This window comes from Salmo salar, chromosome ssa19 (genome assembly GCF_905237065.1).
Source record: "Salmo salar chromosome ssa19, Ssal_v3.1, whole genome shotgun sequence".
Lineage (NCBI taxonomy): Eukaryota > Metazoa > Chordata > Actinopteri > Salmoniformes > Salmonidae > Salmo > Salmo salar.
The window spans coordinates 72,073,429-72,095,565 of record NC_059460.1 but is presented as its reverse complement, the minus strand read 5'-3'; the positions used below and the strand labels follow the sequence as shown (position 1 = coordinate 72,095,565).

Genomic DNA, 22,137 nt, shown 5'->3' with positions numbered 1-22,137 from the left:
ACCGTAACTTGGATCATAGGAGGGCTTCGTAGAGTGAACCATGTTATCTGATAGTGATACACAAGTGATGCTTGGGCATGTGCTGTTTGATTTGTGAGACCAACAAAGAGATGGAGATGTGGAAACATTTACAGTAACAATAGTGCTCTTGGTCATTTGGAAATGCAGCATATAAATTGCAACCGTATCCATTTATGTTGGCTTGGAGTAGCAGAGAAAAGCTGAGGGACCCCATACCATTCACATGTGGAACGTTTTTTTTTACCCCTTGTAGCTTGTAGTTTATTTCAAAGCGGGTGCATGGCTTTCTGTTAACTATTAAATTAATGATCTCTTAATAGGCATTTGTGCCAGTCTGTATGATTCTACTCCCGTACTGAAACCAGAGCCAGCTGGAGCTATGAGACGCTCAGTTCCCGTCAAAGTAAATCACTGAATCGCTTATTCATGATCCCAAAAAGGTTTATTTTAGAGCGTGGTTGGTTATTATCTTTATGTAAAACCTTGGTTTTGGAGAGCATCAATGGCTGGTCCAGGGTCGACATATCTGTGTTTATTTGGCTGCTAATAGCTGGCTAATGTGTAGGTTATACCAGCTCCAGCTAGCGGTGCTATTTCTTGGCAGGAACTGAAAGGAGAGGCTTTGCTGGCTGCTAACCTGGGGTCAAACAGCAGGGTGTGGGATGTAGAAGGCAGGGGGATGGCTTGACTGGGCTATTAATTGTGTGTGTGTGTGTGTGTGTGTGTGTGTGTGTGTGTGTGGTCATCAGCATTCCCTTGACCTGCTCGTCAATCCGTAACCCATAGCATTGATCTCGACTCCAGGTCATAGTGTGCTGTGGAGAACAGCCTTGAATGTTAAAGCTTTGCTATTGTCTATCTCCCCAGAAGCCCTGGGTTTATTAGCAGGAGGAACTGTGGGTTCAGGAAGGGGAGCAAGGTTGTTTGGGTGGTGCAGGAGTGTCTCACCATGTCTTACGGACAATCTGTGTGTGTCCGTGGATCCCTATTACTAACTCTCTCTCTGTGTCTCGGTCTCTGTCTCTCTCTCTCTCTCTCTCTCTCCCTCTCAGGTCGACCTATGGCAGCCCAACAGTGCCTCTCTGATCCGACACAATGCCACTGTGGACGTGCACGTGAGACGGAACGACACACGAGGGCTACGGACACGCCTCCAGAGAGAACACATAGATTTTAAGTAAGGGCTTAGAGACTACTCCATATTTCACCCTGAACAGTAAAGACAATGACCATCATAACACCAGAGCCATTCCTAGCCCGGTGCCCCTCCGCCTCACCACTCCCCCTGTCGTTAACCCATCCACCCCCACAGGAAGAGAAACATCTGTTCCCCAAAGGGTGTCGTGAGGTGCCTTTTCAAAGCACACATGCACACATGCACACACACAAAACACACACACAAACACGCACCACAACCCTATTCGCTTTCAAAAGCAGCCCTTTCATCTTTTCTCCCCATCAATCCTCACAATGATGGAGTTTATCAAAGAAGCCATAGCCAGAAATACTCCCATTGTCATCCCTATCCCCAGGGAAGACTTTTTACTCCTCTCTCTCTCTCTTTTGCTCTCGCTCTCTCTTGCTCTCGCTCTCTCTTGCTCTCGCTCTCTCTTGCTCTCGCTCTCTCTTGCTCTCGCTCTCTCTGGCTCGCTCTCTCTGTCTCTGGCTCTCTGTCTCTGGCTCTGGCTCTCTGTCTCTGGCTCTCTGTCTCTGGCCCTCTCTCTCTCTCTCTGGCCCTCTCTCTGGCCCTCTCTCTCTCTGGCCCTCTCTCTCTCTCTGGCCCTCTCTCTCTCTCTCTGGCCCTCTCTCTCTCTCTCTGACCCTCTCTCTCTGGCCCTCTCCCTCTCTCTCTCTCTCTCTCTCTCTGGCCCTCTCTCTCTCTCTCTCTCTCTGGCCCTCTCTCTCTCTCTCTCTCTCTCTCTGGCTCTCTCTCTCTCTCTCTCTCTCTCTGGCCCTCTCTCTCTCTCTCTGGCTCTCTCTCTCTCGCTCTCTGGCTCTCTCTCGCTCTGGCTCTCTCTCTCTCTGGCTCTCTCTCTGGCCCTGGCTCTCTCTCTGGCTCTCTCTCTGGCCCTCGCTCTCTCTCTGGCTCTCTCTCTGGCTCTCTCGCTCGCTCTCTCTCTGGCTCTCTGGCTCGCTCTCTCTCTGGCTCTCTCTCTGGCCCTGGCTCTCTCTCTGGCTCTCTCTCTGGCTCTCTCTCTGGCTCTCTCTCTGGCTCTCTCTCTGGCTCTCTGGCTCGCTCGCTCTCTGGCTCGCTCGCTCTGTGGCTCGCTCGCTCTGTGGCTCGCTCACTCTGTGGCTCGCTCGCTCGCTGGCTCGCTCGCTCTCTGGCTCTCTCTCGCTCTCCTCTCTTTCGCTCTCCTCTCTTTCGCTCTCACTCGCTCTCCTCTCTTTCGCTCTCACTCGCTCTCCTCTCTTTCTCTCTCGCTCGCTCTCCTGTCTTGCTCGCTCGCTCTCTCTTGCTCTCGCTCTCTCTTTCTCTCTCGCTCTCCTCTTGCTCTCGCTCTCTCTCTTGCTCTCTCTCTCTCTCACGCTCTTTTGCTCTCTCATCTCTCCTTCCTTTGACTATTCATAGATGTATATTTCCTCAGTATGGGCCGGGGAGCCACAGAGATCTGAGGCTGGTGGGGTGATGGGTTTCAGTATTTACAGTCTGAGAGCGTTTGGGGGATAATTTGTATTAGATGGAAAAAGCTATGGGTGATGGGTTCACATGAGAGGGGACTAAAATCACGCATCTTATCTGGAAAATACAATTGCGTGTAGTTATTCATAAAATGTAATGCATTCAAACACTTTGATTTCTGTCCACATTTTTCTGTTTTGTCGTCCTGTGGTCAATGTTAGCTGAGCTAGACTATGACAAAACTACTCTCATCTCATTTGTGAAGAGAGACGTTTTCTCAAAGAATGTCAATGACAGATGTAGCCTTTCCTGATGTTATGATAATAGTTTTTACCAAATAAGTGAATGTGACTCATCAAATACAACAAATTCATGGACAGCATGAAGAATACAAACCTAGTAGACTGTCTGCACGCTGTCTCTCCACGCTAGGACACGCTGTCTCTCCGTGCAAGGACACGCTGTCTCTCCGTGCAAGGACACGCTGTCTCTCCGTGCAAGGACACGCTGTCTCTCCGTGCTAGGACACGCTGTCTCTCCGTGCTAGGACACGCTGTCTCTCCACGCTAGGACACGCTGTCTCTCCACGCTAGGACACGCTGTCTCTCCACACAAAGACACGCTGTCTCTCCACAGAAGGACAAAGTCACTGGTCTCTCTGCTTAGTTTTCTTACTTGAATAAACAAAGTTATGATAAGAGGACGATCATCAAGACTAAAATGTATTTTCAATAAAAACATGACCCTAAAACACACTGATGCTCCTCTCTCCACAGGGTGTTCATATCTAACCTTCAGAAGGAAATTGAAAAGCAGACAGGACATCGCTCTTCCCGCAAGAGGAGGTCTGAATCCCAATATGACTATGAGGTGTACCACTCTCTGGAGGAGGTAGGTGGGAGACACACACACATACACATACACACACACACACACACACTTTTCACCCCAAACCCACAGCTCTTTGCTGTTTATTTCCCTCGAGAAACCGGGAGTCTTTGAGATGTGTGCATTTGCATCCAGCTTCCTGAATATTGAATCTATGATCCCCATTGTCAGTATTCAAGCACATTTCATATCTTAAGTCTCTATTGTGATACATCTTGAACCTTTTGAAGTGGGCAAAAAACATCCCTTTACATTCACCATCTGTATGTAGCATGGCCATACGTTCTCTACACACCATTCTAGAGAGGGGGAAATACTTTCCATCACCTCCGTCCAGGGCTGTTAGATTAAGGGTCTGTATTTCAGTGTGTTAGATTAAGGGTCTGAATTTCAGTGTGTTAGATTAAGGGTCTGAATTTCAGTGTGTTAGATTAAGGGTCTGTAGTTCAGTGTGTTAGATTAAGGGTCTGTATAGTTCAGTGTGTTAGATTAAGGGTCTGTATAGTTCAGTGTGTTAGATTAAGGGTCTGTAGTTCAGTGTGTTAGATTAAGGGTCTGTATAGTTCAGTGTGTTAGATTAAGGGTCTGTATGGTTCAGTGTGTTAGATTAAGGGTCTGTATAGTTCAGTGTGTTAGATTAAGGGTCTGTATGGTTCAGTGTGTTAGATTAAGGGTCTGTATGGTTCAGTGTGTTAGATTAAGGGTCTGTATGGTTCAGTGTGTTAGATTAAGGGTCTGTATGGTTCAGTGTGTTAGATTAAGGGTCTGTATGGTTCAGTGTGTTAGATTAAGGGTCTGTATGGTTCAGTGTGTTAGATTAAGGGTCTGTATAGTTCAGTGTGTTAGATTAAGGGTCTGTATAGTTCAGTGTGTTAGATTAAGGGTCTGTATGGTTCAGTGTGTTAGATTAAGGGTCTGTATAGTTCAGTGTGTTAGATTAAGGGTCTGTATAGTTCAGTGTGTTAGATTAAGGGTCTGTATGGTTCAGTGTGTTAGATTAAGGGTCTGTATGGTTCAGTGTGTTAGATTAAGGGTCTGTATGGTTCAGTGTGTTAGATTAAGGGTCTGTATAGTTCAGTGTGTTAGATTAAGGGTCTGTATAGTTCAGTGTGTTAGATTAAGGGTCTGTATGGTTCAGTGTGTTAGATTAAGGGTCTGTATAGTTCAGTGTGTTAGATTAAGGGTCTGTATGGTTCAGTGTGTTAGATTAAGGGTCTGTATAGTTCAGTGTGTTAGATTAAGGGTCTGTATGGTTCAGTGTGTTAGATTAAGGGTCTGTATGGTTCAGTGTGTTAGATTAAGGGTCTGTATGGTTCAGTGTGTTAGATTAAGGGTCTGTATAGTTCAGTGTGTTAGATTAAGGGTCTGTAGAGTTCAGTGTGTTAGATTAAGGGTCTGTATGGTTCAGTGTGTTAGATTAAGGGTCTGTATAGTTCAGTGTGTTAGATTAAGGGTCTGTATAGTTCAGTGTGTTAGATTAAGGGTCTGTATGGTTCAGTGTGTTAGATTAAGGGTCTGTATAGTTCAGTGTGTTAGATTAAGGGTCTGTATAGTTCAGTGTGTTAGATTAAGGGTCTGTATAGTTCAGTGTGTTAGATTAAGGGTCTGTAGTTCAGTGTGTTAGATTAAGGGTCTGTATGGTTCAGTGTGTTAGATTAAGGGTCTGTAGTTCAGTGTGTTAGATTAAGGGTCTGTATAGTTCAGTGTGTTAGATTAAGGGTCTGTAGTTCAGTGTGTTAGATTAAGGGTCTGTATAGTTCAGTGTGTTAGATTAAGGGTCTGTATGGTTCAGTGTGTTAGATTAAGGGTCTGTATAGTTCAGTGTGTTAGATTAAGGGTCTGTATAGTTCAGTGTGTTAGATTAAGGGTCTGTAGTTCAGTGTGTTAGATTAAGGGTCTGTATAGTTCAGTGTGTTAGATTAAGGGTCTGTATGGTTCAGTGTGTTAGATTAAGGGTCTGTATGGTTCAGTGTGTTAGATTAAGGGTCTGTATGGTTCAGTGTGTTAGATTAAGGGTCTGTATAGTTCAGTGTGTTAGATTAAGGGTCTGTATGGTTCAGTGTGTTAGATTAAGGGTCTGTATAGTTCAGTGTGTTAGATTAAGGGTCTGTATGGTTCAGTGTGTTAGATTAAGGGTCTGTATGGTTCAGTGTGTTAGATTAAGGGTCTGTATGGTTCAGTGTGTTAGATTAAGGGTCTGTATAGTTCAGTGTGTTAGATTAAGGGTCTGTAGAGTTCAGTGTGTTAGATTAAGGGTCTGTATGGTTCAGTGTGTTAGATTAAGGGTCTGTATGGTTCAGTGTGTTAGATTAAGGGTCTGTATGGTTCAGTGTGTTAGATTAAGGGTCTGTAGAGTTCAGTGTGTTAGATTAAGGGTCTGTATGGTTCAGTGTGTTAGATTAAGGGTCTGTATGGTTCAGTGTGTTAGATTAAGGGTCTGTATAGTTCAGTGTGTTAGATTAAGGGTCTGTATGGTTCAGTGTGTTAGATTAAGGGTCTGTATAGTTCAGTGTGTTAGATTAAGGGTCTGTATAGTTCAGTGTGTTAGATTAAGGGTCTGTATAGTTCAGTGTGTTAGATTAAGGGTCTGTATGGTTCAGTGTGTTAGATTAAGGGTCTGTATGGTTCAGTGTGTTAGATTAAGGGTCTGATAGTTCAGTGTGTTAGATTAAGGGTCTGTATAGTTCAGTGTGTTAGATTAAGGGTCTGTAGTTCAGTGTGTTAGATTAAGGGTCTGTATGGTTCAGTGTGTTAGATTAAGGGTCTGTAGTTCAGTGTGTTAGATTAAGGGTCTGTATAGTTCAGTGTGTTAGATTAAGGGTCTGTATGGTTCAGTGTGTTAGATTAAGGGTCTGTATGGTTCAGTGTGTTAGATTAAGGGTCTGTATGGTTCAGTGTGTTAGATTAAGGGTCTGTATGGTTCAGTGTGTTAGATTAAGGGTCTGTATAGTTCAGTGTGTTAGATTAAGGGTCTGTATGGTTCAGTGTGTTAGATTAAGGGTCTGTATGGTTCAGTGTGTTAGATTAAGGGTCTGTATGGTTCAGTGTGTTAGATTAAGGGTCTGTATGGTTCAGTGTGTTAGATTAAGGGTCTGTATGGTTCAGTGTGTTAGATTAAGGGTCTGTATGGTTCAGTGTGTTAGATTAAGGGTCTGTATGGTTCAGTGTGTTAGATTAAGGGTCTGTATGGTTCAGTGTGTTAGATTAAGGGTCTGTATAGTTCAGTGTGTTAGATTAAGGGTCTGTATAGTTCAGTGTGTTAGATTAAGGGTCTGTATGGTTCAGTGTGTTAGATTAAGGGTCTGTATGGTTCAGTGTGTTAGATTAAGGGTCTGTATGGTTCAGTGTGTTAGATTAAGGGTCTGTATGGTTCAGTGTGTTAGATTAAGGGTCTGTATAGTTCAGTGTGTTAGATTAAGGGTCTGTATGGTTCAGTGTGTTAGATTAAGGGTCTGTATAGTTCAGTGTGTTAGATTAAGGGTCTGTAGTTCAGTGTGTTAGATTAAGGGTCTGTATGGTTCAGTGTGTTAGATTAAGGGTCTGTATGGTTCAGTGTGTTAGATTAAGGGTCTGTATAGTTCAGTGTGTTAGATTAAGGGTCTGTATGGTTCAGTGTGTTAGATTAAGGGTCTGTATAGTTCAGTGTGTTAGATTAAGGGTCTGTATGGTTCAGTGTGTTAGATTAAGGGTCTGTATAGTCCAGTGTGTTAGATTAAGGGTCTGTATAGTTCAGTGTGTTAGATTAAGGGTCTGTATGGTTCAGTGTGTTAGATTAAGGGTCTGTATAGTTCAGTGTGTTAGATTAAGGGTCTGTATAGTTCAGTGTGTTAGATTAAGGGTCTGTATGGTTCAGTGTGTTAGATTAAGGGTCTGTATAGTTCAGTGTGTTAGATTAAGGGTCTGTAGTTCAGTGTGTTAGATTAAGGGTCTGTATAGTTCAGTGTGTTAGATTAAGGGTCTGTAGTTCAGTGTGTTAGATTAAGGGTCTGTATGGTTCAGTGTGTTAGATTAAGGGTCTGTATGGTTCAGTGTGTTAGATTAAGGGTCTGTATGGTTCAGTGTGTTAGATTAAGGGTCTGTATAGTTCAGTGTGTTAGATTAAGGGTCTGTATAGTTCAGTGTGTTAGATTAAGGGTCTGTATAGTTCAGTGTGTTAGATTAAGGGTCTGTATGGTTCAGTGTGTTAGATTAAGGGTCTGTATGGTTCAGTGTGTTAGATTAAGGGTCTGTAGTTCAGTGTGTTAGATTAAGGGTCTGTATGGTTCAGTGTGTTAGATTAAGGGTCTGTATGGTTCAGTGTGTTAGATTAAGGGTCTGTAGTTCAGTGTGTTAGATTAAGGGTCTGTATGGTTCAGTGTGTTAGATTAAGGGTCTGTATGGTTCAGTGTGTTAGATTAAGGGTCTGTATAGTTCAGTGTGTTAGATTAAGGGTCTGTATGGTTCAGTGTGTTAGATTAAGGGTCTGTATAGTTCAGTGTGTTAGATTAAGGGTCTGTATGGTTCAGTGTGTTAGATTAAGGGTCTGTATAGTTCAGTGTGTTAGATTAAGGGTCTGTATGGTTCAGTGTGTTAGATTAAGGGTCTGTATGGTTCAGTGTGTTAGATTAAGGGTCTGTATAGTTCAGTGTGTTAGATTAAGGGTCTGTATGGTTCAGTGTGTTAGATTAAGGGTCTGTATAGTTCAGTGTGTTAGATTAAGGGTCTGTATAGTTCAGTGTGTTAGATTAAGGGTCTGTATAGTTCAGTGTGTTAGATTAAGGGTCTGTATGGTTCAGTGTGTTAGATTAAGGGTCTGTATAGTTCAGTGTGTTAGATTAAGGGTCTGTATAGTTCAGTGTGTTAGATTAAGGGTCTGTATGGTTCAGTGTGTTAGATTAAGGGTCTGTATAGTTCAGTGTGTTAGATTAAGGGTCTGTATGGTTCAGTGTGTTAGATTAAGGGTCTGTATAGTTCAGTGTGTTAGATTAAGGGTCTGTATGGTTCAGTGTGTTAGATTAAGGGTCTGTAGTTCAGTGTGTTAGATTAAGGGTCTGTATGGTTCAGTGTGTTAGATTAAGGGTCTGTATGGTTCAGTGTGTTAGATTAAGGGTCTGTATAGTTCAGTGTGTTAGATTAAGGGTCTGTATGGTTCAGTGTGTTAGATTAAGGGTCTGTTAGTTCAGTGTGTTAGATTAAGGGTCTGTATGGTTCAGTGTGTTAGATTAAGGGTCTGTATGGTTCAGTGTGTTAGATTAAGGGTCTGTATAGTTCAGTGTGTTAGATTAAGGGTCTGTATGGTTCAGTGTGTTAGATTAAGGGTCTGTATGGTTCAGTGTGTTAGATTAAGGGTCTGTATGGTTCAGTGTGTTAGATTAAGGTTCTGTAGTTCAGTGTGTTAGATTAAGGGTCTGTATAGTTCAGTGTGTTAGATTAAGGGTCTGTATAGTTCAGTGTGTTAGATTAAGGGTCTGTATGGTTCAGTGTGTTAGATTAAAGGAAAACATAGGGGTAACTGAGTGGGTGTGAAGACACATGGAAGGAATTGAATGGTTATATTACCACAGTGGGGACCTATGTGATATCAGCTCCAGGGTGTGTGTGTGTGTGTGTGTGTGTGTGTGTGTGTGTGTGTGTGTGTGTGTGTGTGTGTGTGTGCCTACAACAAAGATTTACTGCCTGGCGTGAAATGTGAAGGCCTACTGTTATAGGATGGCTTATCCTGGTGCCTTGTTATCTGATAGCCTGGCTTACCCTGGTGCCTTGTTTATCTGATAGGCTGGCTTACCCTGGTGCCTTGTTATCTGATAGCCTGGCTTACCCTGGTGCCTTGTTATCTGATAGGCTGGCCTACCCTGGTGCCTTGTTATCTGATAGGCTGGCTTACCCTGGTGCCTTGTTATCTGATAGCCTGGCTTACCCTGGTGCCTTGTTATCTGATAGCCTGGCTTACCCTGGTGCCTTGTTATCTGATAGCCTGGCTTACCCTGGTGCCTTGTTATCTGATAGGCTGGTTTACCCTGGTGCCTTGTTATCTGATAGCCTGGTTTACCCTGGTGCCTTGTTATCCTCATTCTAATGGCTAAATGACCATATCATTAGTCTTTTAGCTTTTTGAATTTCTCTACTCAGATCCAGAGTTGGATGTTTGAGATGAACAGGACACATCGTCACCTGGTGGACATGTTCTCTATAGGGAGGTCATATGAAGGCAGACCCCTCTATATACTCCAGGTAGGAGACACACACACACACACACACACACACACACACACACACACACACACACACACACACACACACACTATGTTGGTTAACTGACTGTTGTCCTGTTAGCTAGGAAAGAGAACACGGTCCTATGAGAAGGCCGTGTGGATAGACTGTGGGGTCCACGCCAGAGAGTGGATTGGACCAGCCTTCTGTCAGTGGTTTGTCAAAGAGGTAAGTTCCTTTTGTCTGCCTTGACAAGTCCTTGAGGGAAGCAGTGTCTGCTCTGCTGTGTTTTTACCTTGCTTTCTAATATGAGACTGACCAGTAGGACTGTGGTCCTGGAGGCTTGGAGTTGTGCACCTCTTACTTACTTACTTACTTACTGTAGGCAACATTGGAAATCACAGTGTTTTAACCTTTTTAAACCTGTGTTGCTCTGTAGTCAAATTAGTCCATACGTGAGCAGTTTCACAATCCAACTGATCTGAACAACACTTTGGTTGTTGAACGTCTCCAAAATAATATCTGGGGAAGCTGCTGCCTGCCGTCTGTCCCTGGTGCTGTCTGCCTCTGGTGCTGTCTGCCTCTGGTGCCGTCTGCCTCTGGTGCCGTCTGCCTCTGGTGCCGTCTGCCCCTGGTGCCGTCTGCCTCTGGTGCCGTCTGCCTCTGGTGCTGTCTGCCCCTGGTGCTGTCTGCCTCTGGTGTTGTCTGCCTCTGGTGTTGTCTGCCTCTGGTGCTGTCTGCCTCCGGTGCTGTCTGTCCCTGGTGCTGTCTGCCTCTGGTGCCGTCTGCCTCTGGTGCCGTCTGCCTCTGGTGCCGTCTGCCTCTGGTGCCGTCTGCCTCTGGTGCCGTCTGCCTCTGGTGCCGTCTGTCCCTGGTGCTGTCTGCCTCTGGTGCCGTCTGCCTCTGGTGCCGTCTGTCCCTGGTGCCGTCTGCCTCTGGTGCCGTCTGCCTCTGGTGCCGTCTGCCTCTGGTGCCGTCTGCCTCTGGTGCCGTCTGCCTCTGGTGCTGAATCACTACTATATGCATCAGTCAAACTCTCTTGTCAACATAGTGAACATCTGTCAAATGTAGTTGCACAATGTTGTAGACATTTCAGAGGGCCTGTTCAAGATTAAAACAATGTGAAACATTGTGTAACCTTTGGCTCTTGAACACACCCCGGACGTTCAGTTGCATCCAATCACCACCAGCATGACTTATCAATATCCTCTGCAGTTAATTAGTGGAACTGTCATAACTAACACACACACACACACACACACACACCACACACACACACACACCCCAACACACACACACCCCAAACACACACACACACACATTTCTGGCTGTACTCTGTATATCCTGTCTCTGTTTGGAACCCTTACAACCATTTCAACAGAGAGCAGGGAGAGTGAAGCATCACACATGATTAGGTCAAATGGAATCATCCCAAACTATCTTGAAATGCCAGACCTCTACTATAACATTGTTAGACCATAGCATATCATGTCTAGCAGGGGATTATGTAACTCCAGATGAGTGCGTACAAGGAGGGTATTGAGAGACATTGAGAGTTTGTACAAGGACACACTTATGATGGAGAAGACCAATGTGCTGTGGAGGTCAGTAGCGTTAATATCTAACTTTGGCCACTTGGGGGCAGAGCTCTGTCTCTCTACAAGTCTACAAAATCAGATTAACCTTGGCCTGAGCCTGATTACCGTGAAGGTACAGTATTACCTCACCAACAATCTGCTTTCTCCAATCCTCCACTGGAGCCTGAGTCAATTAACACACTCCTGGGGTAACGTGTGTCTGTCTGTAGTAGTCCTCTACCTCAGTGAAACTGTTCAGTCACAGGTGTGTCTTATCATTGGCTAATCCTCTGCCATTACCCCCACTGGTCCCCTCATACAATTATTGTATAGACATAAAATGGAGTGTGACCACCCTTGGGATAGTTTGGGATTTTTATGTATCTGTGTCCAGTATGAAGGAAGTTAGAGGTCTTTTTTATCCTAACCGACTTACAGTCATGAGTGCATTATTATTTTTTACCTATGGGTGGTCCCAGGAATCGAACCCACTATACTCTACCAACTGAGCTACAGGTGACCACTTACTGCCTACATTCTCCATTCCCACTCCACACTACCTTAGTACTATTAATTCTGAATTATTATTCACCAACTGGAAAGTATTCTGACTGGTGAAATACACAGGTGATATAGCTTATGGTTCATTGTGATCATGTTACCTGTAATGGTATTATAAACCTGTTGTTGCTGTAGGCTCTGCATTCCTACCAGTATGACTCTGTGATGAGACGACTGATGAACCAGCTCAACTTTTACATCATGCCTGTCTTCAACGTTGACGGATATCACTTCAGCTGGACTACGGTAGCTACAAATACCCTTCTCTCTCTCTCTCCCTGCCCTAGCTAGCGTTTGACACAACCCATGTATTTAAGGAGACATGTTATTAATATCTTCATAGCTACTTTGTGTCACTGTATGCACCGTATGTGGATAGACTATGGTTGCCAGTGGTAATTATTTTGGCCCCCAGGATCGTTTCTGGAGAAAAACCAGGTCCAAAAACGCCAAGTACCACTGCAGAGGTGTTGACGCCAACAGGAACTGGAAAGTCAAATGGTGTGGTGAGTTTATTTTTTAAACTATCCTGTATGGAGGCCCCAATAATGAAACTATTTAAGAGACAGTGGTGTGTGTGTCTTTCCTCTCTCTGTCCTCTGGTTTTCCTTCCCATACTGTTGGGAGATGTGTCTCCTGGCGCTCTGCCTGCTTAATTAGTGTAAGCTGTGGATTAAATGTTTGTGTGGTGATGACACCACCCGTTTGATATGATTTTGGTGGTGCTGAGCTGGGGGTGGGGGGGGTCCTCTGGGGGGGTGGGCTGGTAATTCGTAACTCCGGGAGGTTGGTTTCATGTGTGGTAATTGGAATCTGAAATGAGAAAGGATAGATATTTACAGCAAAAAAAGAGAAGTAAAGGGTAACATAGGGTAATATATAAGGGCGCAACAGGGTAATATAGAAAGTGTGATACTAATTATCTCCAAGGTCTGTACAAGACACTGGCTGGTGTTAAAGATATTCTCGCATGTAGCAGATATGGCTATAGGCCCTGAGTTTTTCCTGACCGTGGGACCTAACCAGGAAAACTCTGGGCCCTTAAATCAAACCTGCTACATTGGATTATCCAGCTGCTGTAAATGCAGGCTAGAATACAATAAAAGATCCACTGCCTTGACCTTTAACCTGACCAGGAAAACTCTTGGCCCTAACTATAGCATGAAAAGAGGCCCTAATTATGAGAATAGGCAATAGGCAAATGGTTACTGAAGCATTTGTTTTTTTCTGGGAACCCATCATAGACTCTCAATGTTGGATGATACCAGGGGTAATTTACTGTCTAATTTGAATCCGTTAATTAATTTAGGATATTGTTTATCACGCTGTTTGAACTATACATAGACATGGCTCATTCCCTGTTGGATTTGCATATGCAAATGTTAATTAGACCCAGTGTTTTGAGGTGCTGCTTGTTGCTCACGGGCAAATCTCTTAGATCATGCTCAGTCTTGTCTGTCAGCAGGTTACACCAAGTTGAGATTCTCACATTTTATTTTGGGATTATTCATTTACATAATTCAAGGAGACATACTGTAGTTGGAGGGTTTGAATATTTGTGGATAGAATACATGCATATTGAAAAGCGAATGAGAAAGAGAGAGAGGCCATTTTGTGAGTTATCATGTATAAAACAATTGTTCGCAGGCAACTGTGTGACAGTTGGTCCTAAGAACATTTTGAATTGATAACAAAATGTCAACAGGCTGTGTGGAATAAAAATATGTCCTGGTGTGTTTCTAATGCTGTAACTCCCATTTACCATGAACAATTTGTCATCTAGCAGACGGCAGTCACTCTCACCCAGTGCAACTTACGTTACACCAAATGCACTCAAATAAGGAAGCTGAAACAACCGCATCCCGACATTTTTGTGTATTGTATCCTCTGCAATTTTTGGTATATGTATCTGTTGCCTGGTGTAAAACGTTTATGTATTTTAAATTGTCACATAAAATAAAATCAAACCTAACCCAATACTAATATCCTATTAAAAAAAAAATGTTTTGGGTATAAACTCCAGTATAAACTGTAACCTCTCTGTATGTACACCGCTTAATACTGTATGATCATACTAAGTAACAATACCTTCCCTGTTGTTCCCCCTACCAGAGGAGGGTGCATCCTCCCAGCCCTGTGATGACACGTACTGCGGACCCTTCCCCGAGTCCGAGCCGGAGGTCAAGGCGGTTGCCAAGTTCCTGCGCAAGCACAAGAAGCGTGTCAAGGCCTACATCTCCATCCACGCCTACGCCCAAATGTTGCTCTACCCCTACTCCTATAAATACGCCACCATCCCTAACTTCAACTGTGTGGTGAGAGACCGATCTGTGACCACAATCAATCAATGAATCAATGTTGTTCCAACACATATTGGAATTTAATAAATAATTGGAATGGAATGATTGTTTAACCCCTCTTACAGGAGTCAGCTGCACACAATGCAGTGACTGCCCTGTACTCTGCCTATGGAGTGAGGTATAGATATGGACCTGCCTCCACCACACTGTGTGAGTTATACACACGCTCTACTTCCTGACATTACCTTACTTCAGCAGAACACTGGAAAACACTCCGAACACTTTGATCGCATAATATTAAGATCAAATATTAGAATTCCTCCCATACACATGTTTACCTGTGGTAAAATCCCCTCCTTGAATCCAAACTGTTTTATTTCATCTGACTCCAACAGATGTCAGCTCAGGCAGCTCCATGGACTGGGCCTATCGGAACGGGATCCCTTATGCCTTTGCCTTTGAACTGCGGGACACAGGCTACTTTGGCTTCCTGTTACCTGAAGCCCTGATCAACCCCACCTGCACTGAGACCATGAGAGCAGTGAAGACCATCTCATCAGGCCTACTGAAGAAGTGTGAGACAGGGATGCATCAGCTGGACAGGGAGAGATATCCATATCTCTGAGATATACAGACAATTTTCTCTGCATCTGCTAGCAAATATCTACAGGCAGTGGGTTATTGTGTCAAAAAGGATTATGCGAGCCTTAAGGGGATAGTTCGGGATTTTATCTACTCACCTAGAGTGAGATTAAAATGTTTATGTATCTGCATGCAGTTTGAAAGAAGTTGCTAACTAGTTTTAGGGCAATTGCTAACTTGCTTTAGCGCAATGACTAAGTCTATGGGAACAGCTTGCATGCTAGCTGTTCCTATAGACTTCCAGTCATTTTGCTAATGCTAATTGGCATTGGCTCTTGAAATTATCTCTAACTTCCTTCATATTGGATGCAGATACATAAAAATCCCGAGCTGTCCCTTTAATGTTTACCCAAGAGTGGTCACACTCCCTTTTATGTCTGTATCTTAGAGGCTATAATAGTAGTACTTGAAAATGACCTCAAACAATTATTTAGATGTCAGATGACATAACTTCACCATGTACTATAATAACTCCACTATTTACAAAGCGTACAGCGGACATAAGCACTTGAATGCCATTTTCAAGAGACTGATATTGCATTTCACAGCACTTTTTTAAAACCAAGACTTTCTCCTGAATTTACTGTTTTCACCCTTCAAAACTTCACAATCTGGAGCACCATCAGCTAACTGCTAGATGTCTTCCAAATGTATTTTACATTAATTGTGGTAGAACATCAGCTTATTTAGCAAAGCAAATTTAGTTTCTATGGTACAAACAACAAGAATGCTATAGTATCATTAAAGGGATTGTTCACCCAAATTACAAAATTACATATTGGTTTCCTTACCCTGTAAGCAGTCTATGGACAAGGTATGACAGCACTCGAAGTTTTGGTTTTGTTTAGCTGGCCACTGTTTTGAAATACTAACTTTTGTCCAATGCAAGTCAATGGTACATATATTAACATTTTCACTCTTCATGTCCAAGTCATCCTAAAGTATCAAAAATGTATTGTGTAACTCAATTAGGTTACTAACAGATCATTTGGACATGAAGCGTGAAAATGCTAATATGTGACTTGCAATAGATTTTTCCACTAATGCAAAAAAAGTTAGCATTTCAAACAGTGGCCAGTTATACAAAACCAAAGCATGGATTGCTGTCATACCTTGTCCATAGACTGCTTACTTGGTGAGAATGTGTCATTTGAGTGAACTTTTCCTTTAACAAACTGCCTTCAAATGGACTTTACATCTCTTTATGCTTTTCAGTTGCTGACTTATATAGTCAGTGGTAAAGGACAAGTTTATCATTTTTTTAAAGCGGAAATGTTTACTTTTGATAGAAAGTGCCCAGGACATTTACTGAATTGTAATAAACGGTATTTCATTTTTATGAGGTTGTCACATGTGGATACTTTCGTTGTCATTACTAACATTATACGTATTTCAATAACATCATTTTACAGGAGTGTACAGGAGTGTAATATCATGGGTAACAGTGATGCAACAGCATATGTTTTCAAGGGATGCAATGAAGCAAGTTTAAAAGGTCAAAAAAACATATTGGCTCAACCTCGTCCCAATCCTGTCTCTTGCAGTTTTATTTGAGAACTGTCTGCTATTGTTATTTCCATAGTAATGAGCAAGTGTCTGTTTTTCCCTGGAAGTCTAGCTTTGTTATTAATTCGTTCTAACAAGACGCAGCGTGGCGTGTTTCTGGGGCCCTGCAACTACACACTCATATACCACCCTGTTTAATCCAATCATTGTGTATTTGTGCAAACAGTTGCTGCCCACTCTCACAATTGACAAAGATTCATTTGGATCAATTACTGTTCCAATTTGATGTGGATGACAATGATGACTTGGCACCAGATGGATCAGAGTTCGGTTTCTTTCTACTTCTGAAGTTGTTGTTCTCCCTCCCTCCCTCACCCCGCCACACCAAAACACTCTTGGTCACAACACTAAATCATTAACGAAGAAGGATCCTTGTACTGAATGTTTTGTCTGTCTCTTTGCTAGACATCCTGTGTGGGTGTGAGAGACTGCATGTGTGAGACTAGTAAGAATGTAGTGGGATTGTCCCCTCTTGCCTACCACCTGGGTGTAAAGTGCTAGTAGTTGCTCTGGAAAAGCAACCGAGACACAGAGAGACGTTCATCTTCAAAATTGTCAGGTGATGTTCCAGTATTGACAGATTTAGAGGTGTCAGGGTTTTTCCATTCTAGGCTTAAATAAAGCACAAAATGCTTTGCTACCACCATATTATTTCTCTATCATATAATTTTTTATCTAAGACGCAAAATGGTAAGGTAAGAGTGCCACTTTCAATAGCAGCACTTTGTGTGCCAGTGAGCAAATCACAGCTTTTAGCTTCAATTGCGATCAGGTACTCTCTTCCATAGTGCCTTCCTTAGCTGACACTGCAGTTTTGGTTGCCTTTCACTTCTCAACAAGTAAACAACATCATGGCTCACTTTCAAGAGTGCAGCATCACCGTCCCTTTGGTGAAACGGCTTGATTGCAGGTACCAAACAAAGGAAAAAGCGTAGTATTTTGTAGTATTTTGTTCAAATCAAAAATCACATCAAATTTTATTGGTCACATACATGTGTTTAGCAGATGTTATTTTGGGTGAAGCAAAATGCTTGTACTTCTAGCTCCGACAGTGCAGTAATAGCTAACAATTACACAACATATACCCAATACACACAAATCTAGCAAAGGAATGGAATTAAGAATATACAAATATTGTCAGAGCGGCATAGAATTCGATACAGTAGAATAGTATAGAATACAGTATATACATATGAGATGGGTAATGCAAGATATGTAGACATTAAAGTGACTAGTGTTCCATTTATAAAAGTGGACAGTGATTTCAAGTCTATGTATCTAGGCAGCAGCCTCTATATGCTAGTGATGGCTGTTTAACAGTCTGATGGCCTTGAGATAGAAGCTGTTTTTCAGTCTCTCGGTCCCAGCTTTGATGCACCTGTACTGACCTCGCCTTCTGGATGATAGCGGGGTGAACAGGCAGTGGCTCAGGTGGTTGTTGTCCTTGATGATCTTTTTGGCCTTCCTGTGAAATTGGGTGCTGTAGGTATCCTGGAGGGCAGGTAGTTTTCCCCCGGTGACGTGTTGGGCAGACTGCACCATCCTCTGGAGAGCCCTGTGGTTGCGGGTGGTGCAGTTGCTGTACCAAGCGGTGATACAGCCTGACAGGATGCTCTCGATATAGTTTGTGAGGGTTTTAGGTGAGAATAAAAATTTCTTCAGCCTCTTGCGGTTGAAGAGGCGCTGTTGCGCCTTCTTCACCACACTGTCTGCGTGAGTGGACCACTCAGACCAGAGCATACCGGACCTATTCTCTCTCCTTTCCCCGATTTCTACCGCAGGCTCTGGACATTTACACCTGGATCTTGCAGCTAACTATCTGCTACCTGAGTGACTATTGGCAACGTCGGTCACGGAATTAACACACATTATTACGGAGCTAGCCAGCTAGCCAGCTGAAGAGTTCTGTCAGCCACTCCTGGGCTATTCCTGAGCTAGCCAGCTGAAGTGTCTCCTGGGCTACAACTCACCTATCCTGACCCGTTTTACTGCCGATGTGGAGCCCCATCGGGTCTTCACGACTGGACCACCGACGTTATCTGCCCGAGGGAGTTATCCAACTGGCCCCTCCGTCGCGACGTAACCTGATCGCCCATCTGCGGCCCGCTAATCGTTAGCTGTCTTTTCGGCTGCGATCTGAATAGGTCTATCGGACACTTTTCTTGGGCCACTATAACTAACTATTTTGCCAACTTGGACTGGTCCCCCCTTCCACACGGAACCCCACTAACCCACAGACGGAAACGCACGAGGTGGCTAAAAACAGACCTCCCTCCCATCTTCCACCAGCTTGCTACCTATGGCCCGGCTAGCTGTCTGAATCTCACTGGACCCTTTGATCACTCGGCTAAGCATGCCTCTCCTTAATGTCAATATGCCTTCTCCATTGCTGTTCTGGTTAGTGTTTATTGGCTTATTTCACTGTAGAGCCTCTAGCCCTGCTCATTATACCTTATCCAACCTCTCAGTTCCTCCACCCACACATGCTATGACATCTTCTGGTTTCAATGATGTTTCTAGAGACAATATCTCTCTCATAATCACTAAATGCCTAGGTTTACCTCCTCTGTACTCACATCCCACCATACCTTTGTCTGTACATTATACCTTGAAGCTATTTTATCGCCCCCAGAAACCTGCTCCTTTTTCTCTCTATTCTGGACGTCACAGACGACCAATTCTTATAGCTTTTAGCCGTACCCTCATACTTATTCTTCTCTGCTCCTCTGGGGATGTAGAGGTGAATCCAGGCCCTGCAGTGCCTGGCTCCACTCCTACTCCCCAGGCACTCTCTTTTGATGACTTCTGTAACCGTAATAACCTTGGTTTCATGCATGTTAACATTAGAAGCCTCCTCCCTAAGTTTGTTTTATTCACTGCTTTAGCACACTCTGCCAACCCGGATGTCCTAGCTGTGTCTGAATCTTGGCTTAGGAAGTCCACCAAAAACTCTGAAATCTTCATCCCTAACTACAACGTTTTCAGACAAGATAGAACGACCAAAGGGGGCGGTGTTGCAATCTACTGTAGAGATAGCCTGCAGAGTTCTGTCCTGCTATCCAGGTCTGTACCCAAACAATTTGAACTTCTACTTTTAAAAATCCACCTCTCCAAAAACAAGTCTCTCACCGTTGCCGCCTGCTATAGACCCCCCCTCGGCCCCTAGTTGTGCTCTGGACACCATATGTGAACTGATTGCCCCCATCTATCTTCAGAGCTCGTGCTACTAGGTGACCTAAACTGGGACATGCTTAACACCCCAGCCATCCTACAATCCAAGCTTGATGCCCTCAATCTCACACAAATTATTAATGAACCCACCAGGTACAACCCCAAAGCCGCAAACACTGGCACCCTCATAGATATCATCCTAACCAACGTGCCCTCTAAATACACCTCTGCTGTTTTCAACCAAGATCTCAGCGATCACTGCCTCATTGCCTGCACCCGTAATGGGTCAGCGGTCAAACGACCTCCACTCATCACTGTCAAACGCTCCCTGAAACATTTCAACGAGCAAGCCTTTCTAATCGACCTGGCCCTGGTATCCTGGAAGGATATTGACCTCATCCCGTCAGTAGAGGATGCCTGGTTATTTTTTTTAAAATGCCTTCCTCTCCATCTTAAATAAGCATGCCCCTTTCAAGAAATTTAGAACCAGGAACAGATATAGCCCTTGGTTCTCCCCAGACCTGACTGCCCTTAACCAACACAAAAATATCCTGTGGCGTTCTGCATTAGCATCGAACTGCCCCCGCGATATGCAACTTTTTAGGGAAGTTAGAAACCAATACACACAGGCAGTTAGAAACGCCAAGGCTAGCTTTTTCAAACAGAAATTCGCTTCGTGCAACTCCAACTCTAAAAAGTTCTGGGACATTGTAAAGTCCATGGAGAATAAGAACACCTCCTCCCAACTGCCCACTGCACTGAGGATAGGAAACTCTGTCACCACCGATAAGCCCACTATAATTGAGAATTTCAATAAGCATTTTTCTACAGCTGGCCATGCTTTCCACCTAACTACCCCTACTGCATTCAACAGCACTGCACCCCCCACAGCTACTCGCCCAAGCCTCCCCCATTTCTCCTTCTCCCAAATCCATTCAGCTGATGTTCTGAAAGAGCTGCAAAATCTGGACCCCTACAAATCAGCTGGGCTTGACAATCTGGACCCTTTCTTTCTAAAATTATCTGCCAAAATTATTGCAACCCCTATTACTAGCCTGTTCAACCTCTCTTTCGTGTCGTCTGAGATTCCCATAGATTGGAAAGCAGCTGCTGTCATCCCCCTCTTCAAAGGAGGTGACACTCTTGACCCAAATTGCTACAGACCTATATCCATCCTACCCTGCCTTTCTAAGGTCTTCAAAAGCCAAGTCAACAAACAGATTACCGACCATTTCGAATCCCACCGCACCCTCTCCGCTATGCAATCTGGTTTCAGAGCTGGTCATGGGTGCACCTCAGCCACGCTCAAGGTCCTAAACGACATCGTAACCGCCATCGATAAGAAACAATACTGTGCTGCCGTATTCATTGACCTGGCCAAAGCTTTTGACTCTGTTAATCACCACATCCTCATCGGCAGACTCAGTAGCCTTGGTTTCTCAAACGATTGCGTCGCCTGGTTCACCAACTACTTCTCTGACAGAGTTCAGTGTGTCAAATCGGAGGGCCTACTGTCTGGACCTCTGGCAGTCTCTATGGGGGTACCACAGGGTTCAATTCTTGGGCCAACTCTTTTCTCTGTATACATAAATGATGTCGCTCTTGCTGCTGGTGAATCTCTGATCCACCTCTACGCAGACGACACCATTCTGTACACTTCTGGCCCTTCTTTGGACACTGTGTTAACAACCCTCCAGACGAGCTTCAATGCCATTCAACTCTCCTTCCGTGGTCTCCAACTGCTCCTAAACACAAGTAAAACTAAATGCATGCTCTTCAACCGATCGCTGCCTGCACCTGCCCGCCTGTCCAGCATCACTTCTCTGGACGGTTCTAACTTAGAATTTGTGGACAACTACAAATACCTAGGTGTCTGGTTAGACTGTAAACTCTCCTTCCAGACTCACATCAATCATCTCCAATCCAAAGTGAAATCTCGAATTGGCTTCCTATTTCGCAACAAAGCATCCTTCACTCATGCTGCCAAACATACCCTCGTAAAACTGACCATCCTACCAATCCTCGACTTCGGCGATGTCATTTACAAAATAGCTTCCAATACCCTACTCAACAAGCTGGATGCAGTCTATCACAGTGCCATCCGTTTTGTCACCAAAGCCCCATATACTACCCACCACTGCGACCTGTACGCTCTCGTTGGCTGGCCTTCGCTTCATAATCGTCGCCAAACACATTGGCTCCAGGTCATCTACAAGATCCTGCTAGGTAAAGTCCCCCCTTATCTCCGCTCACTGGTCACCATAGCAGCACCCACCTGTAGCACGCGCTCCAGCAGGTATATCTCTCTGGTCACCCCTAAAGCCAACTCCTCCTTTGGTCGTCTCTCCTTCCAGTTCTCTGCTGCCAATGACTGGAACGAACTACAAAAATCTCTGAAACTGGAAACACTTATCTCCCTCACTAGCTTTAAGCACCAGCTGTCAGAGCAGCTCACAGATCACTGCACCTGTACATAGCCCATCTATAATTTAGCCCAAACTACTACCTCTTCCCCTACTGTATTTATTTATTTTATTTATTTTGCTCCTTTGCACCATATTATTTATATTTTATCTCTGAACTTTCTTCAAACTACAAA

At 44.0% G+C, this 22,137-nt stretch overlaps 1 protein-coding gene across 2 annotated transcripts in view; it reads left to right on the top strand.

The window, feature by feature from the left end:
- Positions 1 to 16,140, top strand: part of LOC106579545 (carboxypeptidase A6) — a 40,521-nt gene extending 24,381 nt beyond the window's left edge. Inside the window, exons 3-11 of one of the 2 annotated variants that reach the window (XM_045702693.1) lie at positions 1,074 to 1,198; positions 3,421 to 3,535; positions 9,641 to 9,742; positions 9,845 to 9,949; positions 11,995 to 12,105; positions 12,275 to 12,365; positions 13,972 to 14,174; positions 14,285 to 14,369; positions 14,555 to 16,140. In XM_045702693.1, coding sequence (XP_045558649.1) covers positions 1,074 to 1,198; positions 3,421 to 3,535; positions 9,641 to 9,742; positions 9,845 to 9,949; positions 11,995 to 12,105; positions 12,275 to 12,365; positions 13,972 to 14,174; positions 14,285 to 14,369; positions 14,555 to 14,784 — 1,167 coding nt within the window. In that variant the 3' untranslated portion in view covers positions 14,785 to 16,140. The remainder of the gene's footprint in view (positions 1 to 1,073; positions 1,199 to 3,420; positions 3,536 to 9,640; positions 9,743 to 9,844; positions 9,950 to 11,994; positions 12,106 to 12,274; positions 12,366 to 13,971; positions 14,175 to 14,284; positions 14,370 to 14,554) is intronic. The other variant, XM_045702694.1, reaches the window with a different exon arrangement.
- The last annotated feature ends 5,997 nt before the right edge of the window (positions 16,141 to 22,137 follow it).